Source organism: Anser cygnoides, chromosome 7, assembly GCF_040182565.1.
Source record: "Anser cygnoides isolate HZ-2024a breed goose chromosome 7, Taihu_goose_T2T_genome, whole genome shotgun sequence".
Classification (NCBI taxonomy): Eukaryota; Metazoa; Chordata; class Aves; order Anseriformes; family Anatidae; genus Anser; species Anser cygnoides.
The window spans coordinates 3,400,089-3,419,154 of NC_089879.1; the positions used below are offsets into that span (position 1 = coordinate 3,400,089).

The 19,066-nt window shown below is 40.3% G+C and overlaps 1 protein-coding gene across 2 annotated transcripts in view; it reads left to right on the forward strand.

The window, feature by feature from the left end:
• ADAM12 (ADAM metallopeptidase domain 12) overlaps positions 1-19,066 on the forward strand; it is a 182,990-nt gene that overhangs the window by 150,488 nt on the left and 13,436 nt on the right. For both annotated transcript variants that reach the window (XM_013185841.3, XM_067000318.1), the window contains exons 13-18: positions 4,427-4,516; positions 5,897-6,092; positions 13,380-13,488; positions 13,604-13,802; positions 16,785-16,862; positions 18,918-19,026. In XM_013185841.3, the coding sequence (XP_013041295.2) occupies positions 4,427-4,516; positions 5,897-6,092; positions 13,380-13,488; positions 13,604-13,802; positions 16,785-16,862; positions 18,918-19,026 (781 nt within the window). The remainder of the gene's footprint in view (positions 1-4,426; positions 4,517-5,896; positions 6,093-13,379; positions 13,489-13,603; positions 13,803-16,784; positions 16,863-18,917; positions 19,027-19,066) is intronic.

Here is a 19,066-nt window from a genome sequence, read left to right on the forward strand (position 1 = left end):
ACTCCCAGAAAGATTACTACTACTTCAACAATCATTCCGTTTAGTTTAGAGAATGTGTCAGAGGACTGCTCAGATCAGGAGGAGATAGGCAAAACCTGGGGTTCAAATAATATCTGAGCACACATTCTTATCCCTTTGGCTTCCCATGTTCATTGGCTGTATTGAACTTCTCCCAGATTATCTGAATTAAATACATCAGCAGATGAGGGATTTGTTTCCTGTGATAAATACAGCTCTGCAGACAAAATAGATCGGGGCAGTTAAAACACTGAGATATTGCTGTATCCTGTCTATACAGTGTATTGGATTTATACAAGCCATAAGGATTTCCTGACAGTTCACTCATTCTTCAGGGTAACAAGGTTGGAGGAAGCAGGCTTATCTTCTAGTTTAAAGTCAATAGAGTGCAAGCAGCTTGCAAATGTCTTTCTAACCCAGTTATCTTTCTCATTTTCACTTTTGAATGATAGCAATACCTTTTCAAGTCAAAGCCACTTAACATCAGCAAGCACTGACTTGATTTGCCTCTTCTATGTTTTTGTGTTTCGTTTTTTTTTTTTTTTAAATTATGTTGGTAAAATGCACCTTGGGTCCAATTAAATTAGTTTGGATTTTACTGCTATAATCCAAGTGGTACCAAATATATATATATATATATATATATATATATATTAGAGTGGTTAGCAATTCACTCTCCAGTCATTTAGACCAGCTGAGTTTTGTCAATAGTGGTGCAATATTTTATGGCATGGAAAGCTGTACAATAACATGTGCTAGTTGTGTTTTATCATTGATCAGAATTAAGTATCTGTCTGAATATATAGATGTAGATGGTGGGTAAGGACATTTCTCCTTTACTCAAGAACCTTTTACCCTCTGGATTTTGATGAGGCATTGAATAATTCTGTATATTATTTGCCAAGTAAAAACAGCTCTGCTCTGTCCCCCAGCTAAAACATCAGCTCCATGTTGAGATCTGTCCTCAGTGACATTCCTTAGCAGTAGGACAGCAATGGATTCATAAGGGCTATGGTACATCTCCCACCCTTCAGACAACCCTGGACACAGTGATGCAGTAGGGACTGTTTGATCACCTTCACACATCATGGTCTCATATGCATCAGGTGCTGGTCAGCTTCTTGAGTATAATGGATGCTGGTGTGCTCACCACCAGGCCAAGAGAATAATTCCCAACTAAGGATGATATTACCAGTTTAGCCTAATTTTGGATTGTATTAAGGTCTAGTGTGCTGTCCAACCTCAGCTGTACAGGAAGAAGGGTTAATGTGGATTATATATACAAAGACAGAAAAAGGAAAACAACAACAACAACAAAAAAGCAAACAAACAAAACAAAACAAAACAAAACACCCTTGCACCCTTGGTCCATGAGAACTGGAAGGTGAAAAATGTGGCCGATTATATAACAGGCTGCAAGGAAGATCAGAATATTACAAATTGGTAAATGAGAAGTCAGTTCCAAACAAATTACTGGCAAATGTAATAAAGAGCTACTGCCTGAGTAGCTGTCACATGCCAGGGACTGCTTTTGTGCCAGGACGACCTGCTTTACAAACTTATCGCTGTGCTCTGCAGGATTTAGCAAGTAGGTGGAAAGGGAAGATCCAGTTATATCAGCCCGTTTCAAAGGAGCTTTAGACCAAAGCCTTTCACCAAGGCCTCTTTAGAAGACTACACAGCTATAGGATGAAAGAATATTGCACAGACAAAAACTGGGTTAAAAGATATGAAATATAGGGCAGATGTAAACAAGTATTGCAGTGGAAGATCTGCAGTGATGTATCTGTGAGATGTGTCCTGGAACACCACACAATTCAGCTTATTCATAAACAGCCCGAGAAGAGGAATAGTCTTGAACTTGCTGATGGTATTAGCTAGGCTGGTAGAGATGAAAGCTGGCTGTGAAGAACTACAGAAGAACCGTCTGAGATGGCTTGACTGGGCATTAAGGTGACAAATGGGATTCGGTGCAGAGTGATGCATGTTCCAAGCATCACAGATAGGATGATGGACTCCGAGCTGACTCTGACCATAGAGGAACAAGACTTCTTACTGCAATAAATAGTGTCATGAAAATGTCAGCTCAGTGCTCGAGAGTAGTCAAAAAGGTAAATAGGCTGTTAGAAATTACTTGGAAGGAAATAGGAAAAAACAAACAAACAAACGAAAAAGAACAACAACAACAAAAAAAGCACCAGAAAGCCACTATAAATCTGCTGCACGATGTGTCTGAAACAGCGTGTGCAGTTTTTTCCTACCTCTCCCTGGTCTCAATAAGGATAAAGCAGAATGAAAAAAGGCTGAAAGAAAACCAACAAGGTTGTTTAAACTTTTGGAGGCGTTCTGCCTGGAAAAGTAGAAAATGAAGGAAAAAGTGACAGAAGCTGATAAAATCATGAGTGAATTGGAAAGAGTGAATAGGGAGCAATTGCCCCCGGCAGGAACTGTGCAAATGAAGTTAGCAAACGGCAGGTTTCAAACAAGCAGAAGGAGCTGCTCCCCAGACTGTGTAGCTTACTTGTGAGCTCCTTTCCACCAAATGTTGCAGGTGCTAAAAATGCACATGGATCCAAGGAACCCAGGAGATGAGGAAAGTATCACATGTCTGTGTTCATATTCTTGTCTGTAAGCGTTTTCTGCTGGCTGCTGTCAGGGTGTAGCAAGGTTAGATGGGTTAGGTGTGGTCTATCTTGTATTCTTAGGAAAGTGGGGGGGAAAACAAGGTGTCATGTCTAAAGCACCTGGCACCATGTAGGTTATGCCAGAATAATTATTGCATTAGTCTGTTTGAGATGTTCTGATAAACCCAGGAGATCTACACCAAGAAACCCACCTCCCATCATTGCTGTTGTAGCTAGTAGTGACTAATAATAATAAACTATGACAGGGCGGTAGTTTCAGGTGGCTGCCTCCCATCTCTCTTCCAGCCTCCAAAAACCTTGTGAGCCTTTTCTGTTTGCTTGCCTGTTTGTTTATGTTAAAACCATTCCTGACAATTTAATAGCCCAGGCACAGAAACTATTTACCAAGCTCATTCCCTGCAATGAGTAATAAGTGAGTGAGCAATTGGAAATTTGAAAGGCTGCAGTAACATCATTCAGGGAGCTGTGTCTTTGTCCCACGCTGCCTGTGGAATGCCAATTGCTTTCCTTGGGCTGCTTTGTGGATGGCCTGATGACGGGGTATAGGAGCTGACAGTTTCAGAAGTATGTTAATGGGATTGACATCACTTTCCTTCACTCTGCTTTTCTCAGATTGCTATTGAGATGAATTTATAAGATCTTCTTCTGTGCAGAGGAATGTTACTTCTTAAATACAGCAGCTGCACAGAAATATTTGTGTAGCCTGCTGCCTTCCAGCATGATCAAAAATAGGTGCAGGAAGTTGTTCTGCTGCTTCAGAGCAGCACAGTTATCTTTGTATATCAGGCAGAAAACAGTGAAATTCGGAGAGTCATTTTGCTCATCTGCGAGTGCAATGGCAGCCCTATCTTCCAGTTGGAAAGCTTTACAAAAGCCAATAAAGTAGCAAGAGGCTGTGAACATCATTCTAACCCACTTATTTTTCCTGTGTTCCCTGTATTGTTAGTGATCCCTTGTTAAGTCAAACTGACTTAACACAGCTGAAGAGCAATTTTATCTGCTGCTATTTTTGTTAGAGAGCTGAGATTCCAGTGCAGCTGATGTAACTTGCAGCTTGTGAGTATAATCTCGGAAAAAAAAACAACTCCATTATTTCCTGAAACTTCTTAACAGCTCACTCTACTGAGAATAAAGTTTGTAAAAGCCCATGTGCAGCCATCTAATCCATGAGTGTGAAATTGGGATGTATCAGTTAGTAATAATGCAATTCATGCTTTTCTCAAAGCTCTATTACCGGAATACCCCAAGAAAAGATTACATGGAATGGTGTCATCATCTTTCTTTGCAGCAGACAGCAGCCTCCATGCAAGACAGAAATTTAGTGAGAAACTATCACAAAACAGTGCTGCAGTGGTGATGCTCAGTACCTGTGGCACAGGTCCGGGATCCTCAGCTGGGGTGAATTCCACAGAAGGCAATGGATTAATTCCACTGAACTTTGTGGAAATAAAACACCATACTGTTGTGTCAGGATCAGTAGCAGCACACTTGAGTTGTTCGTGGTATTTGGCACTAGACCCCTGGCTACAATAAACCAGCCTTCCTCAGTGGCTTCTCTGGTTTTACTACAATTACAGGAGTTGTAGGATGTAAGGACAGACAAGACTCTTTGGATCAAGTAGTAGAATTTCATACCTAATTCATTAATTCATGCCTAGCTTTTCTTGGCAGGGCTATAGCACCTCTTTGAGAAAGTCAGCCTCTCTTGATTTACAGCTCATTGTGACTGAAAGTTGTCTGCTTTTAATTTATCCCCCGTCTAGGAATGTACGAACCCATGTTGTAATGCAACTACCTGTACTTTGAGAACGGGAGCAGTGTGTGCACATGGACTTTGCTGTGAAGACTGCAAGGTGAACTGTTGGAAACCTTTCTTATTTACGTGGGGTGGGCACAATTCCATAATCTTCTCAAAAGCAGACGAGTAAGCAAGAACACAGACCCAACAAATTAGCATCATTAAGCGTTAAGACCCTTGCATTTCTTGTGAGCAATTAAAAAAATGATCAAACTCTAACAGTTATTGAAGGGGCAGACTTCTTTAACAGTGCCTGTGCTATCTGCAGCCATTTCATTTGTTCATGCAAAACCTCTTCCTTTTCATGAACTTGTACACTTGGCTGTTTTTCATGCTTATGTGGATGCTGTGCTGTGGCAAGCAGTCGTTAAATGATGGACCCTCTTTTTATGGGAAGACTCTTGAAATATTAATTCTGTCAACAGCATATATATTTTTAATGGCTGAGCATCAGCTCTTGTGGACTCCTAATGTGCTATAAAAATCCGACTTGCTGCAGGCATTTACCTTCTCAAATTCTCACACCAACTCTTGCATATGGGCTAATAAAGCATTCAGCAAGTTTCCATTGTGTCTGTGGCAACCATCTGCCTAAAAGCTCAGGCCAGCAAGCTGTCAGGACAGCATCAACCTGCTGCAGCACTTTCCTAGGGAGGATTACCTTCATGTGGTTTTGCTTTTCACCAAAAACACTGTGGTGATGCAGTTAAAGTTCAATGGTGCTCCCAGAGCACACCTGTCTCTTGTTGCTGGTGATGTGTGAATGTTCAGACTGGGATTTTTTTAACGTTCCCTACTAGTTGCCTTCACCTCTGAACAACAGAGTTATCTAGAGAAACTGGGACAGGAGAGGAGCAGTTTTGTTGAGTGGTGGTATTATTAAGTTGAAGATCTTGAAGCCTGTGAGAGAGCAACATTTCCCTGAGCTATCAGGGAAGCTCTCAGGGAGCTGAAACCAGCATCAGGTGGGCTGGTGGCCCTGTGAGTGACCGCTCCAGCTGGGGCTGGTGAGGTTCTGTGCTCAGCTGGCTGCCCTGGTGACTGCGGTGTTGTCACATCTGGCCCCGGCACAGAGCAATCACCTAGGATCGGTGCTGTGTGGATGGCAAGGGTTCTGGTCTGACTTCCCATCAGTGCTGCAGAGCATACTTTGCCTTACAGCCCAAAAATATCTCTGCGTCTGTGTCTTTAGGAATGGTTGCATTGAAAAATTTTATTCATATTTGAAAACTAGCAAAAGGCAGGATTTACCTTCTGACCTGAGCAACATGGATCAAATATATACATTTAAAGAGTGGCATAATCCTCATGCTGCCCACTGCAGTCAGTTGGTGCAGAGCCAGTAGGAAAAAGAGCTGTGTGCTGCATGGGTTACACCGCTGCATAACGCTTATTGATTGGAACGACAGCAGTTAAGGTTTTGTTTGTTTTGCAGCTAAAACCAGCGGGGATTTCTTGCAGAGAGTCAAGTAATTCCTGTGATCTGCCGGAGTTTTGCACGGGAGCCAGCCCTCACTGCCCAGCTAACGTGTACCTGCACGATGGACACGCGTGCCACGGGGTGGACGGTTACTGCTACAACGGCATCTGCCAGACCCACGAGCAGCAGTGCATCACCCTCTGGGGCCAGGGTGAGTCCGGGAACCAGGAGATCTGCTTGTCAGACTGCAAGAAAAGTTGCCTGTGATTATAGCTGGATTTGGGGGAATTTTATACAGTACCAATCTGTCTCTATTCTTTCCTGAAATGGAGAAGTGAACAATGAGGGAATCATTTTGTGATTCATTTTCTCCTTGATTTGCAGTCATGTTCATTTCTTGCAGCAGGAGGTAGAGAGCGGGCGTAACTAGGTTCATTCCACAGCACCGCTACAAATGGCTCTGTGAACTTAGGCAAATCGTTTAATACTGATTGGTGTGGCCTTAGTTCATCCTATAAAGTGCTGAATGCTCCTGACAGAGGTAGAAATCACATCCCTTTTCAGACTGGGACATAAGCTTCCACCTGAACTCTGAATTGCTCATCCGCAGAATGTCTGTTTACATCCCAAAATAGAGTTCAATATTTAACACTAACGTGAGATTCTTGTAGCCCTGTGTGCCTTTTATTAATTGGTGTTACTCTGTAAACCTGCCTCCTGATAATTCTCTTAGCAGAGTATGCAGTGAAGCAGAGATTTTATTCACCCATGGGAATTCACTCACTTTTTGCAAAAATCTAATACGATGAGCTCCTAAATTATCCTAAGCAGATGATAACCCAGGAAAGCTGTTCACCTTCCACCTTTGTGTGGCCCTCCCACTGACATACCAGCATTAACTCAGAATTTTGCTGTTGCCTGCTGCCTCGCTTGGGACAAGCATCACATTAGGTCCTTCTTTCAAATGGGAAAAACATTTTGAACTCTCATGGGGAGAAGTGCTATTAAGAGCTAAATTTAATTATTTCTTTTAAGCTAACATTTTTAGCTCTTTTAGGCTCTTTCAGTTCAGTATGTAGCTGTCTTTAACTCTATTTCAAAATTATCTTGTCAATTTACAACGCACAGATGTTTCCCTTGATCAGAGCCCTCATCAGAAGTCTACTGAAGAATTTATCAGTTATCTTCATAAGAGCTCAGACCACTTTCCAAACTTTTAAAATGAAAGCTAAAGCATCTCAAGAAATAGTGCCAGTGATGCAGATAGCAGGGAGATGTTAGCTTGATCGTGTGGGTATAAGAACGTGTTAGAAGAGTTCCAGTTCGTAACAAAACTGCCTACGTGGAGAAAGCCATGCATCTCATGCACTCCTCCGAATCCCACTCGTGTCATAGAGGTAATATGAGCTCATATAGGCATGTGCAATTATAGCCTCCAGTCTTAGTCATACTGGGACTTTTAATCCCCTGGATACAGAGATATGTCTCTCGTATAAAGCAAAACCTCCTTACGAACCAGTTTCCCATGCCATGGAAAGTTACTCAGTCAGACTGTTAGTAATTTCGGTTGCTTAGAAAAATTCAGCTAAAGGTCAGAAAGCTGTATTGCTGTAGCTCCCTTGCCAGGTCTGTTTCCTAACAAAGCACGTCCTCCAACACCCCCGGGCTCCCCAAGTTCTTTCTTGTCTTCCTTCTCTGGACTATTCAACATGGGCACTGCTGTGCATGCAGTCTCCGGCGGTCAAGGCTGTGGGGGTCTGCTTGTGAGACAAATAACTTTGTTAGGAACAGGGCTCAAATGGTCACAACAGACATTAACTGGAATACCCTCATTTGTCTGAACCTGAACTGCAAGCCTTAGTTCTGAACTCACTGGTGCAGGGATAAATTAGAGATCATGCCTGTAAACCTTGAAGCTTCAAGCAGACTAGATTTCAAGAAAGGAAAAAAAAAAAGAAGGGGGGGGGGGAAGGCTTGTATTCTGGATTTAAAGACCAGGGCTGTAAATATCCCCACATGCTCACACTTACATCTTGTTGGAGCATGAGCTGGCAGAAGAAGGCTGGAATGGGAAGAGGGGTGGGTGGGCTATGCAGCTGGAAAAAAGAGAAGATTTCAAATCTTGCCTTCTTTGACGGGACAGATAAGAAAACTGTTTCCCTCCAACTCTGCTTGCAGCAGGAGAGATTTGACATACCAAGATGTCCCTGGGCTTTGTATCAAAAAGTTGCATTTGAACCTTTCACCGGGTTGCTGTAATTGATTAAAATTTGTTTTTAACAACTGTGTGTGTTGGAGGTGGGATGGGGGAGTAGTTGTATGTTTTTCAAAGAAAATTTTATACAGTAAAGGGGAAACAGGCCATAGTTCCTTTACATTAGTTTCCTTTTTCTTCTCAGTAGGAGAAAGCCATGCAAAATATGTTAACTTTTCTTAAAACTATATTCAGCATATTGAATTCCTTACCAATGTGTTCTCTTTTATATCTTTCTTCATTCATAGGCTTACAGATGCCCAGTGATAAATGTCAATCTTAATATTTTTAGCTCTAAAGAAAAATAATGAGCTTGTCAGAGATAGTTTACATTAGGCTGAGCAACAGGAATCTGTTTCCAAAAAGGAGTACCCACATTTCATCAGGTTTCCTTGTTACTTTCAACAGAATTTCTGGAGGAAAACTGGAGAAATACTTTGTGCTGTTCCCTATCTGCAATAGGCTGGAGAGCTCTGAAAACAGCCATAAATACCAAGTCCGTTCCAGGCTGCTTACAGAACACACAGATTCCTCTTCTCTCTTTCTTGCATTAGTTCTCGTTGTTTTTATCTTTAAGGAGCAGCATGCATGAGGGGCTTGTGACCTTTTTTGTTTCATATTAAAAAATTTCGCATTGCACCGATCTGACCTATTGATAGCAGCGTGACTGAGTGATACATCAATAGTAATGCATCTGTGTAATGTCTGGTACTCCACTGGCATTTGCAGGGAGCAACAAGATGCACAGATAAAGCTATTTAAGAGAGAAATTATTGATTACCAAGGAATAGAAGATTCTCAGCTTTAAACTCGTGACATTTTCTGCATTGACAAGAAAGTGATTCTTCAGGGAAGAAAAGGAAATGTTTGTCAGTGTGTTTTCCCACATTTCCCCAAGAGGGAAAAAGCAATGATTTGGGGGAGACAATGGCAGGCATTGACTTAATAATTAGAACATGCTTAAATCTGTTGCGTAGACACGGCTGTTTGTTTAGGCAGGAACAATCTTAATTTTATTGTCAATATTTGTTATAAAGGCCTGTCAATGATGCCAAAGCTTTGCATTTTTTTCCAAGTACAACCCTATAAGCAGAGCAGATGGGCTTCCCCATCTAATTTAGGCAACCAAACCACTGCTGTTTTTTGAAGGAATACGTATTTATCTGTGCACTGTAAAATTTGAATCTCATTTAGGATAACCAGTGAAACCAAACAGTTTGGGTCATCACAGATTTACAGCAATGTCTTTGCTTTTAGGGATGTGAAAGGCTTTAAACCTTGTTCTCAGAGCTAGCAAGAGCTAGCAAACTCCTTACATGCAAAAACAATAGCTCAACCCCATCCCACTTTTCAGAGACTTGACAGCAGGGATCACCAAGACGAAGAGAAAGGCCAAGGGAAGCTTGAGGAAGTTTGCTTGGATGCTCAATGCAGTAAAACAAACTTAATGAGATATAAAATCTAGGTGCAAACCACGTGACACACAGAGCTGTATTTTTAAGCTTATATTTATTTATATAGTCGGTCATGGTACTTGTTACCATGCTCTGAGTAAGAAAACTCCCATTTGAGTGTTGCATTTTTTTTTTCCTCCACACCCATACACGCTTTATAGGTATATATTTTTAATAAGTCTGAGACAGTGTTGGGAAATGAGTCTAAATATCTTCTGTTTCTGCTTGCTGCCTGATAACCGATGTTTCTCTGTTCTTGCAGTCAGCACCATGGTCAGAAATTTCTCTCTTCCCTTTTGGGAGACTGTGACAGTGTTTTGTCCTCGCAGCAGGTCTTGTGCTGGTCTGAAATGACACAGCATTTCTGCACTGCTTCTGAGAGAGCAGAACATTTTTCTTTTGCAATCTTAACATGAAAGAAGTGCATTCATCAATATACACGTTTGGAGGAAAAAAAAAAAAAAAGTCTCCAGGCTGACAACTGCAGTGGTGAGCTTTGACCTGCAGCAGTTTCAAATGGCTGATTTAATCCCTCGAATAAGGCTCGGCGTGGAAAAGCTGACAGGACCTTAATTACAGGGTCACGATACTATAATTATCAACAGCAAAGTGAAATAAACTCTGCTCATCCAGTTCAAAGCACTTAATATCCACTGTAAATCTCACAAATCATTTTGTCTTTGCCTGTAGAGGTAGCAAAATAGAGAAAGACAGGACTTTCTGCTGCAGTTTATGTGCTGCAATCATGATAAATGGGTTTCCTCCAGAAATGCAACATTACAATTCTCTTCCTTAAGCGTCCTCTGAAATCCTGCTTTTAACTCGGTAGCTCCATCTGCTCAGCTTCTTACAGTTTGCTATGTTTTCATTTATAAAAATGTCCAAATATTGTGAGATACCAGTCAGGAGAAGGAGCAGCCATCTGAATCCCAAGCAACCATGTGTTTTGGTTTGATACCGAAGACAGAAATTGAAGCTAGATTTTGGTTTCCAGGCCCCAGATGATCACTGGGTACCAGGTGTTTTCATACACAGACTGCTCCGAGCCTGGCAGGGGAGCATTATTTTGTCCTCCATGACATCCGTTTTCTTGTCAAGTAATATTGGTTGGAGTTAAAGCTCGCTGGCTGAGCTCTGCAAGGATGCTGCAGATGTGTTTTTCTTCCTGCAGGCAGCTTTCCATCACATGTACCGTGCTTGACTTCTACAGTCAAATAAAAAAAAAAAAAGGAAAAAAAAAGGAAAAAAAAAAGTTTCACTACGTGAAAGGGAAGGTAAATACCTTAAACTCTCTGTCTTTCAGCAAGCCCTTAATTTCCTTAACATCATTTTTTTAATAAGCATATTATAGGTCACTTACAGGCAAAGCATGGGACATTCATTTTGCTTTTGGCAGCTCATGGAGCCACACACTGCTTGGAAAAGTGTGTCTGTGCTTCGGGCTGCTGCTGACACATCCTCCAGCCACCCCAATGACACTCCGCTGGCTGAACTGGTTGGGGTTCATGGGTCCCAGCCAAGAAAAAAGGAGACCCACCACAATTGCATATGGTCATGGTAGATCACAGGGGCTGAGGTAGGTCTGAGGAAGTCAAACGCAGCACATGTTGGAGGAAAAAGCAATTATTTTTTCTTGGACTTTTACTTACAGCATGTTTTTCCTTTCCTTCCTTCCCTCTCCACTCTGAAGCTGGCATAGTGTATGCACATGTTAATGTTTGCATCATGCTGAATAGTTAATGTGCCTGCCCTGGAAAGACGAGGAGGAATCTACATGCTGAAAATGTAAATTTTACTTTTGCTTTTTGCACAGCGCCTTGTCTGGATGCTTTTGTTGATTTTTGATTATTGCTTGTGGTTTAATGAAAGGAAGCAAAAGAATCCTGTGCAAGTCCCTTTAATAGTTCCAGATTTGAGAAAAATTCTGAACTCAGCAAGCTTGATAGTAATCTTCCAAAGAATTTTAGGCTCTTGTCCTTCTCTCCAGGGAACCAGCAACTCACAGTCTGTTCCTTCTGTGCCCTGCTTTCTGAGTTTTCCATTTTCAGTATGTAAAAATCTTAGAAGGAAAAGAGGGTGCCATCTTAAGCCTCTCCAAGTTTTAATATTTTGTCCTTAATAGCATTAGATTGCTGTTCGGCAGTATATAGTATTAGTCAAGCTTCTAACTGTGAAATGCAGATAATTAATTGAGGCTTTAATCTCTGAGTTATTAGTGAAAAGATCCACGCTATCTGGGAATTTTACAATCATATTTGTATGTTCTTCCTCAGGAATTTGACCCCCTTTTTTAAAGCCTTTTTCCTCTTTGAAGGCATTCAAATCTTCAGGATATTTTAAATAAATTATATGTTTTAGGCACAGTTATAGGCATATGCACTTGCAAGTGGCCCAAAATATTTGAAAGATGGAACATTTGAAAAATGGAACATTAATTCTGTCCCTGTTAAAGATCAGGGAACACTGAAAATGGTATATTCTCAGCCTTTAGGCTATCACATCATTTGTTGTCAGTTATTTTTGTTTCAGTTTCACTGATCTATCAAAAGTACAAAAATGTATCTAGCAGATACATGCCAAGAGAGTCAGCCAATATATATCCTTACCAACTTGTCTCCTCAAAACAAGTCTGTGTATTGGAGCAGTTGAAATGTTGGCAATGACTTGATGGTGCTATTAATTATCTTCATGGAAAGAAAATATAGGACAGTAAAGGGCCCTAATCTATCAAAGAGCAGCAATTATTTGCTGGAAACAAAAGCTACACTTCACATTAGAACAAAGGAATGAACTTCTAATATGAGGACTAATTAAATATTGCAACAGTCGAGCCACAAAAGTACATTCTCCACCTCTTAGACATTTCAGATGAATGCATGGATGTAGAAGATGCTACATAGTTGGTCATAATCTGGGAAAAATGGACAGAATATTATCTGCATAAGGGATTAGAGTAGATGTTCTAATAGCACCTTTCAACTTCTAAAATGTGGGGATGAGTAATCTGTCTGCACAGACATTTCCAGCACTAATGCCATCAGGGAAGTTCCAGTGCTGTTAGGATAAGTCTCTATTACAAAAGGCTACGACAGATAAGAACCAGATGCTGCCTGTCTTCCCAGATTCCTTGTTCTACTACCGTGGTAGAAATGATCCTGGTTCCAAATCAGCCTTTCCTCTCAGGCTTGGATTTACTGAAGATTAAGGTGGAGACAGGTTCCTTTCCTCTCCCCAGTACATTAGCTTGATCTAACAGCACCATATTCTCTTTGCCATGTCACACTGCTGTGTGAGATTCTCATTTGCAAATGGATTTTTTTTTTTTTCTGGTTTCTTGTTGTCCCGAACTGCAGTTAAAAAGGCCTTTCTTGAAAACTATTTCCATTGGCTTCAGCTCCTGGGCCCTTGCTAGAATCACATGGACCCCTGTAAATGGAAGGGAGTTAACTTACCAGCTGGCCCATGTCTTTCTTCACTAAACTAGATTTGGCATTCACTAAAAGTTTTTGTGTCCTAGGAGGATTCACAAGAGGACCATCATGTAGGAACTCTGAAAGAGAATGAGTTCAGCATTGTCTGCTGCACAGGGCTGCCAAGAGAGACAAAGGACTGTGGAAAACCCACACATTCAGGCTCTTCAATTAGCATGCTGATCCAGCACAACTGCTCTGCTGTGCTTCATCGGCATGCAGATCACATCTTGCCTTCCCCTAAACCATCACCGGAGCTCAAAGAAAATTATTAAAAACACCTTGTACGAGATGAAAGTTCTGACTAGGTTTCATTTCAGGTGCGAAACCTGCTCCTGGGATCTGCTTTGAGAGAGTCAATTCTGCAGGTGATCCTTACGGCAACTGTGGCAAAGACTCCAAGAGCTCCTTTGCCAAGTGTGAGCCCAGGTAGGGTCTCTTGGTCTCTCCTCTCCAACGCAGGAACTGATGTGAGGGTGGTGGGAATGGGTTTGTAACGTCTAAAATGATGTAATTAACGTTTCTTTTTGTCTGTTTCCTTCAGAGATGCTAAATGTGGAAAAATTCAGTGTCAAGGGGGAGCAAATCGACCTGTGATTGGTACCAATGCTGTTTCCATAGAAACCAATATCCCCCTTCAGGAAGGTGGAAAGATTCTGTGCCGCGGTACCCATGTGTATTTGGGGGACGATATGCCAGACCCGGGTCTTGTGCTGTCGGGAACCAAGTGCGCAGATGGAAAAGTAAGGTTCTGAAATACTCCCAGACAGGGAGAACATCACTACCTTCCTGCTGCTAAGTATTTTGTACTTAAACTGACTGGTTTTTGCTTTGGGATTTATTTATTTTTTCCCCACAAAAGAATTGGTTGGCTCTTATTGTTTCTCACACTGAGTCAGATGTTTACTCCCTTCTTCTGGCCACTGTTCTGGATTACAGATTTGCAGATGCAATGCAAGTTGCTTAAATTAATAACTGTTGTTTTGGTTTGATTTTTTAAGACAGCCCCAAGTATCTATCCAGTTAGGATAGAGGTTCCTTGCAAAATAAGTACAGCAAAATGCACTACAGAATAGTTAATGAAATTCTGTTAAAATCATGCTATTCATTGGCGAAAGCGAGACATAGAAATTATCATTGCAGTTGAGTTGATGTGTATTGCTACCTAAGTTCAGGGTTCGATGTTCGTGGGTTGGAAACCCCCATGCCCTCTAAGTGTCCTTTGCACTGCTTCAGGGTGCTCAGCTCGCAATAAGCTGTCAAAATAAGTATTCTGGCTCAGTGAAGAGATCTTGCAGGCTTTGTAGATAATATAAATACATAAAACCTGGAGTAGTTTGGGGAGGAGACAGTAACACCTAAGAATGAAACAAATTAAATCAGAAATCAGGCGAGCAAACAAAAGGGGATTTACTTATTTATTTATTTTTCACAGAGCATTCTGTGAGCTCTGTCAATGGGTTGCCACAAAATGTAAAATAGTGAATGTGTTCAAGAAGTGAATAACTAGCTTCACTGGGGAAAAATACAGCAAGGGTTACTTAACACTACTGGCTTAGAAAATCCCCGTACTGCAGGTGTGTGCTGGGGACGTGCCGCTCTGTGCTGCTGTGCTTTTACAGTTGCTTTTGCATCCGCTACTATTTTCATGGATTTTTCTACCAGTGCTGCAAACTTTCTCAGTGTGTATGGCATTGCAAAATTATCATTAACTTCACTTTAGATTTCAAACTGTATTTATCTGATCTGCTGATTATGCCACCCCTCCTCTTTTTCTTGCAAGAAAAGCTGTTTCTGTAAGATCTATTTTAAAAATATAAACCCATTTATGTTCAGCCATCAAAACTGATTTTTGCAATCATATTTTGCAAACATTCTGATTTATCTGGCATGAATGTAGTCCAAATTTTATGTGGCTGTCTCATTCATAGGCTTTCATTGGAGAGAAAACGAACAGAAAAAGGTGGGAGACAGCCATGAGTTTAAAAAGGGGAGGAATGGAAAAGAGTCCAAGAACTATTGAAATGAAGGTTTCATACCCTTAGTGGATTACTGGCAAAGAGGAAAAAAACTGCTTTGATAATTTGTGGTAAATTCAAATAAGCCTCTGAATTTCTGAATGCTTTTGAATTATGTTGGATTACCACTCTGCACTGGGAACAGTTTTAAAACATGTCCCTAGTGCAACTCTAGTTCTGGTACAGGAAAACAACCCTTACACAACATTTCTAAGTCAATCTGTTATAAAACTTCTTTTCAAAGAAAATTCAACGCTGGGAAAGAACCCCATTATGTTTTACTAATGAGTATTTAATCTTTCTAATCTATCTAATCATACACATGCACACTATAGAATACGCAGGCTAATACTTATGAAATTGTATGTTTTACTTTGAGGACATTAGTGCATTTGTATTATGGATTAAGAATATGAATTTAAATATTCTTGAGTCTTCTAAGCTGAAGATACACAATTTGAAATGCAGCCATTTTAATGTGATCAAAATTCTGTGTGCTACTGCACTATGAATATTTGAATTGTGAATACTGCTGTAATCAGACCATATTCTCTACATGCATGCATGTTGATGCCAATTCACTCTAATTTCCTTTCCATTTTTCCTTCTCCCCAGGGGATAAGTGCCCTGATTAAGCATCCCTGTCGTCTCCTTCAACACTTTTCCCTGCTTAATGCTAATTATTGTGACTGACTTTTAGTACTACTGAACTGAACTGCAGTTAAACATGAGCAAAATTGTGCAGTGATTTTTTTCTTTTTTTTTTTTTCTGGTCAATATAGCATAGTAACAGTCATTCCAGTTGTAATTTTTTTTTTTACAAGTTTCAATAGAATAAATTCTCATTACTGACAACCTCATCAGCCATTTGACAGTTTGATGGTGTTATTAGATGGTGCCACTCTTGTTTTATACCAGTTTTCAGCTATATTGGCAGAGTAAAGTTGTCCTGACTGGACAGCAAAATATTTTGCATGAGTACTTTGCATATGCTATTAGTTTACTTCCATTTCCTGTCAGGTAATTATTATTCTACTTTATGTATCATTGTTTTATATTTGACATCAAAAATTTGTTTAGCTTGGGGAAACTGTCGGAAAGATCTCGGTTTTGCTGATGAACAGTAATGAGCCATATGTATCAATGAGCTCAGGTACATATCCAGGCTGTCCTAGGACCAAATTCCGCACTGGCATATGAGGGATATATCGTGCCATTGATATCAATACAGCTACGCTAATTTACGCCACAAGGGGACCTGAACTGAATCCTACTCAATGCATTTCCTAGTCATCAAAAAATGCAAATTGCTGTGTTGTTTTTTTTTAATTGACTTAAAAAAAAAAAAAAAAAAAAAAAAAAAACAGTGGTTCCACTTGAGTGAAACTTTGCCTGTTTAGTTACACAAGCTCAGCATATTAACCAACTATGAACTATGACTGAAATTCAGTATTGGCCAGGGTGCAATATTTAAATTCCACAGGTTTGGACCTAAAAGGTCCACAAAGAAGAAGACACCTAATGCTGCTGTCCTTATCTTTTTGTCAATGTAATGCTGTCAATGCAACTTGTGTGTTGGGAAATCTTCAAAACTGCTATAGGAACCATTGACAGATGAACAGATGTAAAGAGTTGGAGAGGGACATGGTCTGTGGTGAGCACGAGCAGTTCTGTCCCTATTAAAATTTCTCTTTTCTTATTTTGCAGATTTGTCTTAATCGCCGGTGCCAGAATACAAGTGTTTTTGGTGTACACAAGTGTGCAACAAAGTGCTATGGACGTGGAGTAAGTATTATAGGAACTTTTTTTTTTTTTTGTGATTCTTTGTAATATATCAGTCAAAGTCATTGCAATAATTTTTTCTTACGCATTTCAATTTTCTGTGTCTCTTATATGAACTACAAGAAGTGAAATTATTTTTATTTAACAAAGGAATATTTATCAGTTAGTAATTATCTTATTCTTAATTAGCAGTCTGTGATAAAAAGGAATTTTGTCATCTTCAAAGAAATTTTGTCTAACCTTCCGTCATGAAAATTTTCCATTAACATTTCAAAAAAGACAGTTTCTATGCGGGTCCAGAAAAGCTTAAATATGCATTTGAATTGAGATATCTCATAAAACCATTTCCAAAATTATCAAAATGAAGTATATAGATGAGTTTCATGTTATGAAAGTGACAGAGGATGAAATATTTCATATCAGTTAATGACAGCAAAGTGTTTTGAATGCTAGTTTATATTATGAAAATGTTAATTATGTCAAGCTATGCCTTATTAACCTTGATTTTCTAATGATCTGTTTGTTACTGTGAAAAGTTCTGGAAATTCCCCGTCCTGTCCTGTGAGTGAATTTTAATTTACTTTAATTTATTTTATCATCCCACATTCACAAAACTGTGCAATGTTAATGCTGATGCATCTTATCATTGTGCTGGAATAAGCATCAGCTTAGACTGGCATCTTTATGCCTGCGTGATGGAGAACCTACACTGACTCCTGAGTAGCCAAAAAAGGATTTCAAGGAAACATAGAAGGGAACTCCTGGAGTGCTTTAATTTAAAAAATAATGCTTAACAAATTATATTTTCAAATTATCTTGCTGTTTTTGAAAAGTAGATCATTTCTTTTTGCATTTTGCATGACCATAGCAAGGCTAAGCTATGTGAAGGATGTTTTAATACACTGCAGACAGAGCCAGTATAGTTTTGCTGAAAGCCTTCCAGCTGACCTTGCCAGAAAATGCATATTTGCAAACTCTGTGAACTAACTCATGTCTTATAAATCCATCTATTGTGTAGCTTTTCCATGACGGTGGCTGATCAGTGATGAACAGTGTTAGCACAGAATTAAGGACCACATTGATAACTAGCCCTAAGCCCCCCCAAAAACATCTTAAAAATACATTTGAGCATCTACTTGCAACTGTGCTTTCTTTGTCCTATGCAAGAAAAGTTTTGGCCTGTTCACTTTATGTACTCAGCTGACACAGCATGGACCACTAGCCCCAGTATTACTGTCATAGTCACTACCTGGGTGTTAGCGAAAGGGAATAAAAAGCAGCCCTTCTTTTGATGGGTGTTCCCACAGGAGTGTGGGACCTCCTGTGAGAACAGTCAAGTCTACCAGCTCCTTTCTTCCATGCAGGGGGAACTGGCTATTGAAGATGTACTTTGGTCTCTTGGAGCTCTTCTACTCTGCAGGGAACGTTTGGTCAATCAGATCCCACTAGTTTTTCCTTAGCCCTGATAAAAACCACCAGAACATTGAGAACTGTATCTTTAAAGGCCATACAAATGTGATACGAAAGGAAGAGTTTCCTCTGCCCTTTCAGTTTCACACCTTCCAGCCACTGCTCCAACTGCTGGAGGGTCTGAGCAGTGGACACATCAATGTGCAGGCTAAGACAAGCCCTTGATGGGTGGGAGGGTTCAAGTGGCAAAAGCTTTACATTATTAACAATCTTGTTCCCCGGAAGGCAGATGGAAAAGAAGTTAGAAAGTGGATAATGTTGCTGCTGGAGGCAAAGAGAATAAGGCTTAAGAGGTGTGTGATTAGCCTTATTGTGATTATTGAAGTTGTCAACTGGTGCAACTCAAACTATTACCTGCCACATAAATAATACTACTTTTTTTTTTTTCCTTGCTCTCTTGCCTTTGGAGTTTCTTTATGCCATCTTAGCTGTGACAAGGAGCAGATACCGGTACATCTCCTTTGTGACAGGAGCTTTATTTCTTTCAGATGTGTCACTATCTGATTAAGAGGCGGTATTGGCCAGTGCCCTTCTCAGATGTATAGTATAATACTTTTCATGTTAGGTCATCTTTCTTTTCTTTTGAAGGTCTGCAACAATAAAAAGAACTGTCACTGCGAGGCTGACTGGGCCCCCCCCTACTGTGACAAGCCAGGGTTTGGTGGCAGCGTGGACAGTGGGCCCATAAGGCAAGCAGGTGAGTAGCAATTCATGCTTTACCTGTCATTTCCATAATA